At 44.7% G+C, this 14,771-nt stretch overlaps 1 protein-coding gene across 1 annotated transcript in view; it reads left to right on the forward strand.

Moving 5' to 3' along the window:
- The window catches only part of LOC127055588 (coagulation factor V-like), a 60,703-nt gene extending 49,407 nt beyond the window's left edge, over nucleotides 1-11,296 (forward strand). Inside the window, exons 18-25 of the mRNA XM_050962779.1 lie at nucleotides 1,547-1,663; nucleotides 2,137-2,208; nucleotides 2,792-2,886; nucleotides 4,877-5,032; nucleotides 6,244-6,388; nucleotides 7,405-7,553; nucleotides 8,425-8,607; nucleotides 9,440-11,296. Of these exons, the coding sequence (XP_050818736.1) occupies nucleotides 1,547-1,663; nucleotides 2,137-2,208; nucleotides 2,792-2,886; nucleotides 4,877-5,032; nucleotides 6,244-6,388; nucleotides 7,405-7,553; nucleotides 8,425-8,607; nucleotides 9,440-9,586 (1,064 nt within the window). The 3' untranslated portion in view covers nucleotides 9,587-11,296. The remainder of the gene's footprint in view (nucleotides 1-1,546; nucleotides 1,664-2,136; nucleotides 2,209-2,791; nucleotides 2,887-4,876; nucleotides 5,033-6,243; nucleotides 6,389-7,404; nucleotides 7,554-8,424; nucleotides 8,608-9,439) is intronic.
- The last annotated feature ends 3,475 nt before the right edge of the window (nucleotides 11,297-14,771 follow it).

Genomic DNA, 14,771 nt, shown 5'->3' on the forward strand with positions numbered 1-14,771 from the left:
ACAAGTGCAAAGTACTTCAGTTAAGAAGGAAAAATCAAATGCAAAGCTACAAAATGGGGAAAAACTGGCTAGATGGTAGTACTGCTGAAAAGGATCTGAGGGTTATAGTGGATCACAAATTTAAACTGAGTCAGCAATGTGATGCAGTTGTGAAAAAGGCTTAATATCATTCTGGGGTCTAGTGACAGGAGTGTTGTATGTAAGACTTGGGAAGTAATTGTCCTGCTCTACTCAGCACTGGTGAGGCCTTAGCTGGAGTACTGTGTCCAACTCTGGGCACCATAGGTGCAGACTCTGTGAATGCTCCAGGGCCAGTATCTCCCCAGAGAAAAATTAGTGAGTGTTTAGCACCCACCAGCAGCTAAGCTAGACTCCCACCTGCTGCTGGCCCCCTCTGACCAACTCCTGCCCCCTCCTTCCCAGTGCCTCCTGCACACTGCTAAACAGCTGTTCCATGGGATGCAGGAGGTGCTGCGAGGGGGAGGAGCAGGGATGGGGCGCGCTCAGGGGAGGTGTCAGAAAGAGGCGGGGTGGAGTAGGGATGAGAAGAGGCAGGGTGAGGGTGGAGGTGGGGCTTGGGGCTGAGTAGGGGTTGAGCACCACCGGGGAAAATTAAAAGCCAGAACCTGTGCTGGGCACACACTTTAGAGAAGATGTGGACAAAATGGAGACAGTCTCAAGGAGATGAACAAAAATGATGAAAGCGTTAGCAAACCTGATCTATAAAGAATGGTTAAATAAACTGGACATGTTTAGTCTTCAGAAGAGAAACCTGAGGGGGCGACCTGATAAGTCTTCCAGTATGTTAAATGCTGTTATAAAGAGGACGATGACCAATTGTTCTCCATTGAAGGGCCTGCAAGAAGTAATGGGACTAATCTGCAGCCAGGGAGATTTAGGTTAGACATTAGGAAGAACATTCTAACTCTAAGGGTAGCTGAGCTCTGAAATAGGCTTCCAAGGGAGGTTGTGGAATCCCCGTCACTGGAGGTTTTTAAGAATGTGTCAGGATGGTGGGGGAAGCATAAGGCTGTGACTCATGGAGAATTCCCCTCTAGTGCATGGTCTGTTGTGGCTCCTTTACAACCCTTACACACTGCCAGAGCAATGGCTGGAGCAGGGGCCAGCATCAGCCCCTCAGAGTTACTGTTACCACAGTTACTGTTACCACCGTGTAAAAGGTTAGGTCATTCACCACATGACCACACAGCACATACTGTGTATGCAGTATTATACAAAATATGTGCATGCATCCAAGGTTACGTGAAAAGGTAAATTTTAAAGCAGTGAAGCATGGATTCAGATCTTAACTTTTGATTACTGCATGTCTCTAATTAGAACCTGTTTATTAAAAGGAGAAGATGTTGGTGTCTGCTATGCTTTCCAATAGGTGCAGTATATTAGACTCTCACTTTGTCAAGCCACCAGGAATGGGCAGGATAGATAGCCCTTGGTTTATCCAACCTCACTGTTCCGTCTCAGCCAATCTCCTGCTAACGTTTCAATAGATTAGCTCTGATTTGTTTTTCTCCACTTGCTTTTAAAGGCTCATTTCGAACTATTGAAATGACACCACCAAAAGCTGGCATGTGGCTTTTAGACACCGAAGTGGGGGAATATCAGCAAGCTGGAATGCAGGCCTCTTTTATTGTTGTAGAAAAAGGTACTGAATGTAATCATGATCATTCTAATATACAGGATTCTAGTTATATAGTTCTCTCCCTTTCAGGGCATGGGACAGTAATGATGGAATAGAATCTGAATTGAGGGAGGGGAAGCTCATGGAGTGATTATAGTACATTGAATTTAAAAGATGTGTTGTACAGCATTCAGAGCACTAACTTTGCATTCGTTGATTCTCTAAAACCACCTGTGAATCCTTAATTGAGGGAATTGAATGCAGAGATGATTTTGATCCTGTGGGCATACAGAGCTCTATCTCTCGCACTCTCTCTCCCTTTCTTTTTTTAATAGTGATGAAGTCTCAAATTTGCCCTACTGGGAGTTGGTACAAAGGGTGACCTCATCAGAAAGGTCCAGCCACCTCCTCAAACATGACTCTGAATGACCCTCTTTTTCCTGATTATTTATGGAATGCAGCTCATCAGTAATCAACCATTTTTGTGTTCTGTCTAGAGTGCAAGCTACCAATGGGCCTAATGAATGGACTTATACTTGATTCACAGATCAGTGCTTCTCGTCACATAAGTGAGTTTAAACACATTGTAGAAGAACATTTTATTATTTGAGAAGGTCAGACATGGTCTTCAGTAATATGACTTGGCACCAGGCAGTGCAATTGTAGATTTTCTCTGCCTCTCCATGTTTCATACATGCTACTGTCTTATGGCATCATTTCAGTAATTTACAGGCTGTCAGACTTCAGAAAGCTCTCGGTTCTGCAGACCCAGATTCAGAGCAGGACTGAGCAGCCCAGGGCCATGTGCATACTGCAGAACTTGGCTAGCGTAGCTATGCCAGCAGAGCACCTTAGTAGTGGCAGAAGAAGGCTGGCAGAAGGAGTTTTGATGGGATAGCTACACTGCCTCCTTGAACAGCATTATCTATACCTACAGAAGATTAGGGGGCAGGTACAATCAATTTTTATTTGCTGATAACATCCAATGTCTCTGAAGCTTTTCTCAGCTTTACAGCTTATCAGGTATTTGTACAGGAGTCTCTTTCTTCAGGACATACCAAAAAAGAACTGAAATACGCATGCTGAGAAGCCAGTGGCTTTCTAGTTTTCCTTGATTTTTACCATATATCCTTGTTCCTTTTTTCAACCTAGACTATTGGGAGCCTAAATTAGCTAGATTAAACAACACTGGAAAATATAATGCTTGGAGCACTGACATGGAGCGAGGTGAATTTCCATGGATCCAGGTATGGTTGGTATAATACATACTTATCCACTGTGAGGTCCAGACAGGTTAGGTGATGCCTGCAGCTACACCACCACACACATGCTGGGTTTATTTTGGGTCTCGTATGTTAAACAAGGTCAAACTATAACTAGACCTTCCCAAAGAAGCTGCCCAGGAAAACTCAGGTGTTGCAGGAAGTGGTACTGATGATTCAGTAGGTTGCACGCTCATCTTCAAGTGAATGCTGAGCCCCTGCCCCAGTATTGTGTCAGGGTCATGGCCTGTTGTCAGGGGGAATTGCGGGGAAGTTTGCCCTGCTGCTGCCCAGGGTATAATCATACTATAGATAAACAGCCTGTCCTTTTGCTGTCCCCATCTCTCAATGTGTACATGTATTCACCCCTTGCTGTATGACCGGCTAATCCTCCAATCTAGTCGTGGGCTGGACATCTGCTTTCTACTTCACTACACAAACTGTTACGTGGAGTGGGGGTGGTTAATGCATTACAAGTTGTTTTGTACTTTAAGCTCTTCCTGTTCAGCTTCTGGTGACTTTCCAGACACCCTGGAACAAGTGGCCAGGTTCTTGGAGAAGCTGAGCGACCTGTTAGGCCCCTAAAGACCTGGCCAGATGTTCAAGAATGGAGACTTCTGGGTGCGGAGTACTTCTGAGTATCTGGTCACTTCGTTTTGGTGCCTAACCGGTAGCTGAGCTGTTTTGAAAATCAGGCCCCCGCTCTCTGTAGCTTGACAGACAGTATGTCCTGCATGTCACTGTGGCTCATGCTCTTAAATGGGACTTGAGTGATCCCTAGGCAGCTGCTTTGCCAGGTGTGGCAGATGGGAGCCTCCCAGACTCCTTGCTGAGCCAGTCAGAGCTATGCTAAGTCTATCTCCTCTAAAAATTGCCTCTTCGCTCATCTTACTGGATCAAAGAGACACTTTCTATAAGCAGCTACAGGTTATTATGGATGTTCAATTAAAACTGCTGCTAAGGAGGAACCTGACAGCTCACAGGATAGATAACAGGATGTGCTGGCTTTCTCTGCAGTGTCGCTTGTCTGAATCCAGCCTGGTTTTGCTGGAGCCAGAAAATCACAGCAGTACGAGCCTTGATCAGAGACCTGTGTGTAATGAGCTTATGTTCTCAGTCCACATCACAAACCCATCCTTTCTCCCACCAAAACTGGTGCTAACTGGCCCCCTTGCTGGGAGTCTCAGAAGAGAGACCAAGGACTGGATGGGCCATGAAGACCGAACACCCCTGTGAGCTCTGGGGATGGCACCTGCGGCTGAGGGAGGAGGCCTGTTGGTGGGCTAGCATGGAGGAAGCTTCCACTGTCACTGCCTAAGGGGGGAGGAAAGGTCCTCTGGTGAAGTCACTCGCTCCTGGGAATCAGGAGACCTTGGCTCTGCTACACAATCACCATGTGACCTTTCAAACGTTGCCTGACTTTTGTATTTATTTTTTTTGGAGGGTGCTTTTGTGCCCAGCTTGAGACACCAGGTTCTAATTTTTCAGAGGTGCTGAGCACTCATTGCCGCTGGTGGTTTCAGCTGGAGTTGTGGGGGCTCAACGTCCCCAAAAGACAAGTGCTGGTTGTCTGGGGCTGGATGCTCAAAACCAGAGGCTGCTTTGGAAATGTATGCCTTACCCATTCTGTGCCTCGCTCTCCCAGTCTGTACAGTGGAGATAGCAACACTCCACTGCATCGTCCAGAGATGCTGTGAGGATGGATTCATTAATGTTTGTCAAGTGCCCAGATACTGTGGTGATGAACACCCCAAAGGTGCCTACAAGTAAATACACACCTCAATAAAATAGATTAGGACACAACTCCTCATTTGGACTCTCACACCAGCTTAAACACCCTGCTACCCATCTTGAGCGTGGAAGTGCCATTCTGAGTGCCTAAATGCAGGCCTGGTCCGCGCCTTAGGTGCCTGAGGATGAAATTGGGTTCACGGTGCAGCTTTTCTTACAGTTTGTGTATCTTGCTGTTCTACAGGTGGACCTGCAAAGGCAAGTTCTGATCACAGGGATACAGACGCAGGGAGCCAAGCAGTTGATGAAGTCCTTGTATGTCAAAGAGTTCTTTGTAACTTACAGCAAGGACAAACGGAAGTGGATCACCTTCATAGGAAACAGCACTGGGGGACAGAAGGTCTGCCTGCTCGTTAATCACCACAGCCTCCCCAGCTTTACGCAGCTATAAGCGGGTGGGATGGCTCAGCAGAAAGTACCACACAGGCAGCCACCAGGGGCTTTTCTCAAGGAATAAGGGGTCCGATTTGTAAAGGTATTTAGGCACATGAAGATGCAGATTGAAAAATCCCACTAATTTCAAAGGACCTAAGTGCCTGAAGGGGTTTTTGAAAACCACACTAAATGCCTGTCTGCCTCGTGAGGCACGTAAATCTCTTTACTAGTCTGGCCTGGTGTATATAACAAAGCAGAATACAGGATAGTAATAAGAGATAAGGAATCTCCCCAGCCTGGGCTTCAACCCAGCCCCATAACCCTGGTTGTGCAGCCCCACTTCTGCACAGGCCTCTGTCCCCACTTCTGGCTCATGGCCCTTCCCCTGAGCACATGTGCAAGGAGAGTGGGATGCTGGGCTGAACTTATGCCCCTGTTCAGTGCGGCCCAACCCTGGCACCCTGTCACAGTAGTACTGCTAATATTAGCAGTAGCTACCTAACACATGCAACCCAAGTGTCCATATAGCACCTTCCAGGGCTCCTATCTGTGCCCAAACTCTCCTCCCCTGCCAGCGGCAGGTCAACTCTTAGGCCTGGTTTCCACCTAAAAATTAAATTGACCTAGCTACATTGCTCAGGGCTCTGAAAAATATCACACCCTGTGCAATGTAGTTAGCTCAGCCTATGCCCCACTGTAAATGCTGAATTCTTCCAGCGACCTCTTGGAGAGGAGAATTAACTACACTGATGGAAAACCCCTTCCAGTGACAAAGGAAGGGTGAATGCCACAGCACTACACTAGTATAGCCCCAGCACGCTACATCTGTAGCTGCAGTAGTGTAACCATACCCACAGTGTCATGGTGTTTGTATGATAGGTGCTAATGCATGTTAGGTCTCTACTGGTCTTAGTTGTCTGTCTATTAATATCCTAATTAGGGTCTGTACTGGACTTAACATACTGGGTCCCTGGTTTAGCCTCTGGATGCTATAGTAAGGCAAAGCTAAGGATGATGTGTTTTTAGGTTTTGCTATAATGTGAGTAGCCATATTGAAATTGCATAAGTAAAGACTTAATCTCATAACATAGGGTTTGCAGGACCAAGCTTGTAATTGCTTTGAATTAATAGCATTATCTTTTCTGAAATCTTAATTGCTTTTTTCTGTTTTACTAGTTGTTTGAAGGTAATTCAGATGCCCATGGGATAAAAGACAACCATATTGATCCACCTATCATTGCTAGGTATATTAGGGTTTATCCAACAGACTCCTACAACAGGCCTACTCTTCGCATGGAACTCCTGGGCTGCGAAGTCAAAGGTGAGCAATGAGAACTCACTGGTACTTGTTTCCCCTCTACCCCTTAGAAAAATAGGCTCAACCTTTTTTTATTATGGGCCAAGATTTTCAAAAGCAATTCATGATTTTTGGTTCCTAACATATAAGACACCTTAGAGGGACCTGATTTTCAGACAGATCTCTGCCCAGCATCTGAAATTTGGGTTTCTCAAGTTGGACATCCAAAAATCACAAGATGCTTCTGAAATCCTTGGCCTTAATGAATTTAGGGTGCGATTTTTTTTTAAAAGCTATTAGGTACCCAACTCCCGTTCAAAACCAGTGGAAGTTAGGGGTCTTTTCCCTTTCAGTGCTTTTGAAAAGCCCACTCTTAGTACTGGTGTTTGTATTTGGATTGACAGCTCTGGCTTTTCTCTGTTTATCCACAGAACAGGCAAGGCATGGTCAGTGGCAGTGCCAGCTTCCTGCACACTGCCTTATGTATGTGCCTTAACACAGACCTGGGGAAACTTCCTCCGGGAGAGGGAGCAGAGTTTATTCATGTCTCCTTCATAGGCCTCTCTGACAAGAACAACAAAGTGGCCATTAGCATACTGACAGTCAGCACTACCTGAAGTGGTGATGTGAACTCATGGCCAACAGGAACAGGATTGTGTGAAATAAAACTCATTTCACACAAGCCCTTGCACAGTCATTGCATGGTTGACTTGCAGTTGCGCCTGCCCTGGGCTGGATTCAGACCTGCAACATAGAAATGAGAGGCTGTGAATCCCCTTTCCCCAGTTCCCAGGACAACAAGCCCCTTGTTCTTATATTGCCATTCAAATAAACTAATACAGAGTGGGACTTGCAAAAACACTCAGAATTGGTCTAACTCTGGGTGCTTTTGACAGTCTCACCCATAATAGACAGATGCACAAACCTTTTATTTCACAGATCTGCTGGACTTGGTTTTAATGATGACTGGCCAAAGAGAGCTCCACTCCCTGACTGCAAATATATGATGAAATGGAGACCTACTGCTATTCTTTTTACAGGTTGCTCCCTGCCACTGGGAATGGAAAATGGGGAGATCAAGAATGCTCAGATTACAGCTTCTTCCTATAAGAAATCCTGGTATAACTCATGGGAGCCTTCCCTCGCGCGTCTCAATCAGGAAGGGAGGGTGAATGCCTGGCAAGCGAAGGTAACAAGCAAACAAAAGAAAAAAACTGCTAAGTCAAAGCTGCTGCCCTTAGCGAATGTGCTGCTGCTCTGGTTTGTGTCTCTGCCTGCTCTATGTGCTCCCTCCACACTGTGCTCTGGTTTGTTCTATCCAGTCCTCCTGTGAAAAGCCTGCTTAGCTCCCTTCCAGTGGGAGGTTTGTGACATGCTCACAAAGAGGTTTTTTTTCCTTTAAAAAAAGAACATTTGCTAATTTCATAATGTGAAGTGGAAAGCAATGAAACTGTGTGGAGACTGGCAGCAGGCCCAGCATGCTCAACTTGATGGGCCTGCCCCTGCAGCCCTTACTCATGGGAGTGGGCTCTTCAGACTCAGTGGATGACTAAGCGCTGAAGGCTGGTGGCCTGTGAGCCAAATTCATCTGTTGCAGTTCTGTTGGCTTTACTGTTGATCAGCAGTACTGCCTAGTGACTAGAGCATTGGAGTGAGACTCAGGAGGCCTGGGTTCTATAACCAGCTCTGTCATTAGCTTGCTGGGTGACCTTGAGCAAGTCTGTTTCCCTAACTGTCTCAGTTTCTCTATCTGTAAAATGGGAATGATGATGATACATTGTAAAGCGCTTTGAGATCCATTGATGAGAAGTGCTTTATAAGAGCTACGTTAATTCACCAGGGATGAATTTGTATTGCTTTTCATTCTGCTTTGGTGATGGAAGTGAATGCTGAATAGAGGGTCAGCGTGTATCATCTGCAGTGATTAAACTGATGGGTGGCCAGCAGAGAACACTGGATGTCTTCATACAGCTTTTACTGTCATTGAGCAAAGTTTCTGTTGTGCGAATATTGGCACAAACATGCATTTGCTCACATATTACTCTTTGTATTGATTGTAGTCAAACAACAACCAGCAGTGGCTGCAGATTGATCTCCTCAAAGCAAAGAAGATAACCGCTATCACAACCCAGGGTTGCAAGTCCATGTCTACAGAGCAGTTTGTGAAAACCTATGTCATCCTTTACAGTGATGAAGGCACAGAATGGAAACCTTATATGGATGACTCCACTTCAGTGGGAAAGGTACCATTTTAAACTCAGAGAATTCTGTCCATTTCTGAATCCCGAGCACTTTGTCATACTTCTCCAGGCCCAAATGAGGGACAGCCCCAGAATGAGGGGCACAAAAAATTGTTCTTGCAGTTGAATTTAAAATGCTGGTGGAGTGGTGGCTCTCTTATAGAGGACTCTAGAACTTCCCTTTCATGGCTCTTTATTTCTGATGTAAATAATTTTCAACAATGAAAGGGAGGGGATGCTAAATTTGTGTGGAATGCCGTGGAACCTGGGATGAAATCTGTGGCATGCCTTTTACAGAGGAACATGTCAAAGGAATGCACAGAATGTGTACATGGAAGCCTCTGCCAAACTTCACTGCAAAATATTTTTTGCTTTAATTTTTTTAAGTGAATTTAGTGCTGGTGGAAGGTCCCAGATTGACAGAGCTGAGACCTCCCTACATCCACGCAGCAGGTACAGCACTTACAAAATCCCCCAAGCCACCTTGATGGATGTGCTTCAATCCCGACCTGCAGGGACCACATCTAGGGATAAGAAAGGAGGGATTTGTCAGTCCCCAGTCAACGCAGGGGCCAGTTAGCATCGATAGTGGTGATGGTTTCTGTGATGTAGATAGAAACAGAGACCATGAAATCATTTCACACAGACCACAGTTTGGATTTGAAGCAGTGACCTATAGGAGGAAGGCTGAATATACACCACTGGAGTGATCCAGTCCACCTCCCTGTCCCCTGACGCAGCAACTCTGAAGCATTTAGATTTAAAAAAAAAAAAGGCAGCATTTTTAAGGTAATAATTTTTTTCCCCACTAATTCATTATTTTGTTTACTTTCAGGTTTTTGTGGGGAATAAGAACAGCAGCAGACAGGTCAAGCATTTCTTAAATCCACCCATATTTTCCAGGTTCATCCGCATTATTCCTAAAACCTGGAATCAAAGCATATGTCTTCGGGTAGAGCTCTTTGGCTGTGATCATTCCTAGGTGCAGGACACACAGAGTACACATGAACAATGGATTCCCAAGTCTGGGAGCCTTACATCTTTCAGCAGTCACTGGCAGAACTACATTTTTTTAAAAACTCTTATTGGTCCTATTTAGTCCTTCTGAAATGCCTTTCCTCCAAGGATCTTAGTGTTTTGCCAATGTGAATTAAAAGAGAGATTTCATTTGCAGATATTTCATTCATATAAATGTACATTAAGGATACAACTGCACAGCAACTGGGAGGGTGCTTCCCAGAGCGGGTGGGTAGATACATGCTTGCTCCACTTGAGCTTGTGTGCTCGAGCAGCAGCGTGGGCAGCAGCTCAGGCTGGCCAACCGCATATGGACGCAGAGGTCAGGAGGGATTGTTCTCAGGTGGCTAGCCCGAGCTGCCATAGCCATGCTGCTATTTTTAGCACGCAGGCTGGAGCAGAACTAGCACGTGTCTGTTCACCTGCACTGTCCCAGCTGCAGTGCAGACCCACCCTTAAAAAGAGAAAGTAACAAACATCAAATCCACAAAGCATGCAACTTTGACATGTTCCTTTCCATGGGAATCTGTGCTCCCAAACACATTCCCTCCATTTCTCTACCGCTGTCTTCTTCTCCCACTCACCCACAACAGTCTGTTCTTTTGTCCTGGTCCTGACCTAATTTTAGATTAAATCTCCTGAGGGCAGGGACCTTGGGCTTAATCCTGAGCCCAGATTTGCTCTCTTTGTAGCCCTCTCACTGCTGAAAGCTATCAGATGTCCCTCCCTAGGGCATTGCCCTTGAAGGAGGAGTCCCCAGTACACAAAAAACCACTGTCTACACCACCATCCAGTAGCCGCTGGTGTTGGGGCTGGAAAGTGGGTGTGATGCTGCACTCCAGCAATCCCTGGCTGGTAAGTGGTCCCTTGGAGGGTCATAACCAGCCAGTGTAGAGAAGAGGAGCCTCCACTCTGCTCTGATCTCTTCTGGGGCTGACATAGAAGTAGCCTGTCGAGATCAAGGATCTGCAACCCCTTCTCTGAGAATCTAGGGCCCTCATCTTTATACTTGCTTTTTAAATGTCACACATGCCTCTGACTCCATATATCGCAAATAACCATTAATCTTCTCAGCACCCCGAGAAGAAAATCAACAGGCTTTTTAATAGGTGGTAGGAAAGAGGCATAGCGAGACACAGTGATTTGCCCAAGATCATGGCAGGTCAGTGGCAGAACCAGAAATAGGATTCGTGGCTTCCAGTCCTGTGCTCTAACCGCTAGAAGGTAGCCAATGCTGTTTTTTTATCCCTACTGGAAGAAACCTTTCTTGGCTGTTGATGAGAAACAGAACATGATGGTAATAAAATAAGATTAGATAACACTATGGTAAAGACACCTACACCTTATCTATGCTACAGCATTTGCCAACATTATCTCTGGTGGAGCTGCTGTGGTGCAGAAAACATTTATGGATTTTCTCAGGATAGATGCACTCAGTGAGAATATATTTGCTGTCCTTGAATATATCTTTTCAGCAAAGTTTTAGCTAAGATTTTAGTACTGTCCTAGGCTCCAGTCTTGTCAGCAGAGGACTCCCTCTGCTCACATGGGTCCTCATGGCCTGGGGCGGAATATCATCAAGAAGCCAGGGCCATATTTTGTTCTGTAACCTTATAAAGTATTGTCTCAAGCTGTTCCAAGAGAATTAGAGTTCTTATATCAAAAAATGTATGCGTTTCCAAATAAAGATATATATAAAAGAAGTGAAATAAAATTGAGGTTTTTCAATCAATATTATTTTCGCATTTTAGTCTGCCTTTGTAAAATATTTCATACTGTCACCATTTTCAACTAGTAAGTACAGCTGAATTTTTGGAGTGTAAAGCAAAATGTGAACATTCTGATTTTCCATATTTTCAAAAGCAGCTTTGCTATGTGACAAAAACATCACCAAAAATGAAATGGTTGCATCACAAAATGGCCTGGAGCAAAATCACCAAAGTGTTCATGTGAAAGTTTTCAAGTTGATTGCAGCTAAAATTTCCTAATTTCTGAGATACTTTCATACTATGAAACAGTTTTAATAACTGCATATTGTTAAACGATCAGTTGTTAAAACATTTTGTAACAGCTTTTAATACAATTGTATGTTCAACCCAGCCATGACTTCCCAGACAAAAACATTTTTGTTCACTCCAGAACTTTTGTTTGTTTAAAGTACTAGCTCCAGTGACATCAGTGGTAAAACTCTGACTTCAGTGGGGCCAGGACATCACCCTATGTCTCTCAAACCATTCCCAAGAAAAGAGGTAGATGTTGCAGGCATGTCCTGAAGATTAATAGATCTAAATTCATGTGGGAAGTGGGAAAAGTCGATTCCAGAGCCGAGGGATCTTTGCCTCCCTGTCAATAGCCTCTTTCCATGGAAATCTGGAGGGTGTTCCACTTCTGTTGTCTGTTGATAAATCAGAGCACCCGTGTGACATGCTCTTGTCATGAAAATACTTAATAATCGAGCAGCTACACTTTATACCAGCTCCAGATTCAGGGTGATCTCCTATTGTCACATTTTGTAGAGCCCAAGATGATGGCATGGATTACTGTGTAGCAAGGGTCACGCTTTTCTTGCCAGACACTGGTGGGGGAAAAAAAGCACTTTTTGCCACACAGCTTCTATGTGAGTATCCAGAAGTGGCCTTAGATTTAACAAGGCTGCTACGTGATGAACCTGTCTCAAGAACATAAGAACGGCCATACTGGGTCAGACCAAAGGTCCATCTAGCCCAGTATCCTATCTTCCGACAGTGGCCAATGCCAGGTGCCCCAGGGAGAATGAGCAGAACAGGCAATCATCAGGTGATCCATCCCCTATCGCCCATTCCCAGCTTCTAGCAAACAGAGGCTAGGGACCCCATTCCTGCCCATCCTGGCTAATAGCCATTGATGGACCTATCCTCCATGAATTTGTCTAGTTCTTTTTTGAACTCTGTTAGTCTTGACCTTCACAATATCCTCTGGCAAAGAGTTCCACAGGTTGACTGTGCGTTGTGTGAAGAAATATTTCCTTTTGTTTGTTTTAAACCTGGTGCCTATTAATTTAATTTAGTGACTCCTAGTTCTTGTGTTATGAGGAGTAAATAATACTTCCTTATTTACTTTCTCCACTCCAGTCACAATTTTATAGACCTTTATCATATTCCCCCTTAGTCATCTCTTTTCCAAGCTGAAAAGTCCCAGTCTTCTTAATCTCTCCTCATACAGAAGCTGTTCCATACCCCTAATCATTTTTGTTGCTCTTTTCTGAACATTTTCCAATTCCAATACATCTTTTTAGAGAGGGGCAACCACATCTGCACGCAGGATTCAAAATGTGGGCATACATACCATGGATTTATATAGAGGCAATATATTTTCTGTCTTATCATCTATCCCTTTCTTAATGATTTTTAACATATGTCAAGGTGCTGGTGGAGTGGCACGGGGAAGTTTTGGTAGCCCCTGCATTTCTGTGCTTCTAACAATATGTTTTAACGTAAGTGGCACAGGGCGGCGGTGAAGCCCCACATAAAAGTGGGGGTGCTGCAGCATCCCCTGCACCCAGGGCTGCTGATGGGGGGAGCAAAAGGGGCAGCTGCCCCAGGGCTCCCGGCTGCCGCTACCAAGGTGGGGGCCCCAAAAATGAAACTGCACACAGAGGCCCACCACCAACTCTCTAAATCCCCCACTGTTTGTTTAGGTGCAAGGCTACACTGGTTAGAAAGCAGCCTGACTCTGAGAGAAGTAAAAGCAGCTGTAAAATTTTATATATAAATTATATTAGTTTCTATCAACTTTCCCTTTTTTCCATTTGTTCTAATGACAAATGGGGGGAAAAGAGGAATTTAATAGCAATTAACATAAATCACAAGTTAGCAATGGTAGAAACGTAGTAAAAGAAGCAAAAGGACACAAAGAGAAATCTTCTTGTCCTTATTTCTGCTGCCATAGGTGTTTTTAAATACATTAGGAACAAAAGGAATCCTACAATGGTAACTGGTCCATTACTAGAGGAAATAGTGGAATTGTCAATAATAACCAGGGGCGGCTCCAGGCACCAGCACGCCAAGTGTGTGCTTGGGGCGGCAAGCCACGGGGGGCACTCTGCCAGTCGCCAGGAGGGCGGCAGGCAGGTTGCCTTCGGTGGCATGCCTGCGGAGGGTCTGCTGGTCCTGCGCCTTCGGCGGACCTCCCGCAGGTGTGCCGCCGAATCCGCGAGACTGGGGACTTCCCGCAGGCAAGCCACCGAAGGCAGCCTGCCTGCCGTGCTTGGGGCGGCAAAATGCCTAGAGCCGCCCCTGACGATAACGCAGAAAAGGCAGATGTGTGTTTGATAAATATTTCTGTTCTATGTTTGTGGGGGAAAAGCAAGATGGTATTTTCATATCATATGATTGCCATAAAATACTTTCTATTCCAACAGTAACTAAGGAAGATGTTAAACAACAGCTACTAAAGTTAGACATTTTAAAATCAGCAGGTCTGTATAATTTTCATCCAAGAATCTTAAGACCTGCTGGAGAGCTCTCCGGCCCCCTACTATTGATTCTGAATAAGTCTTGGAACACTGGGGAAGTTCCAGAAGACAGGAAGAAAATTACTGTTATGCCAGTGTTTAAAAAGCATAAATGGGATGACCAAGTAATTATAGGCCTATCAGTCTGACATGGATCCCAAGCAAAATAATAGAATGGCTGACATGGGACTTGACTTAATGAGGGATAATATAATTAATGACAATCAACGTGGATTTATAGGGTGACAAAATCTGTTTTCTAACTGGATATCTTTTTGGATGAGATTACAAGTTTAGTTAAAAGTAGTAGTGCCAATGTAACATACTTAGACTTCTGTAAGGCACATGACGTGATATTTTAATTTGTTAGGAAACTAGAATGATTCAAAATGAACATGCCACACATTAAATGGATTAAAACATAGCTCACTGATAGCTCTCAAAATGAAATTGTAAATGTGAGGAATCATCATCCAGTGGGTGTTACTCTGGTGGAATCCCACAGGGATCGATTCTTCTGTTTAACATTTTTGTCAATGACCTGGAAGAACCTATGGGGAACAAAAATGTGCTAATAGAGTGCTCTTCAATCTAACAGATGAAGTTATAACAAATTCTACAGGTACCTACATGGAGAAGAGATTTCTGAACACAGACA

This window comes from Gopherus flavomarginatus, chromosome 1, assembly GCF_025201925.1.
Source record: "Gopherus flavomarginatus isolate rGopFla2 chromosome 1, rGopFla2.mat.asm, whole genome shotgun sequence".
Lineage (NCBI taxonomy): Eukaryota > Metazoa > Chordata > Testudines > Testudinidae > Gopherus > Gopherus flavomarginatus.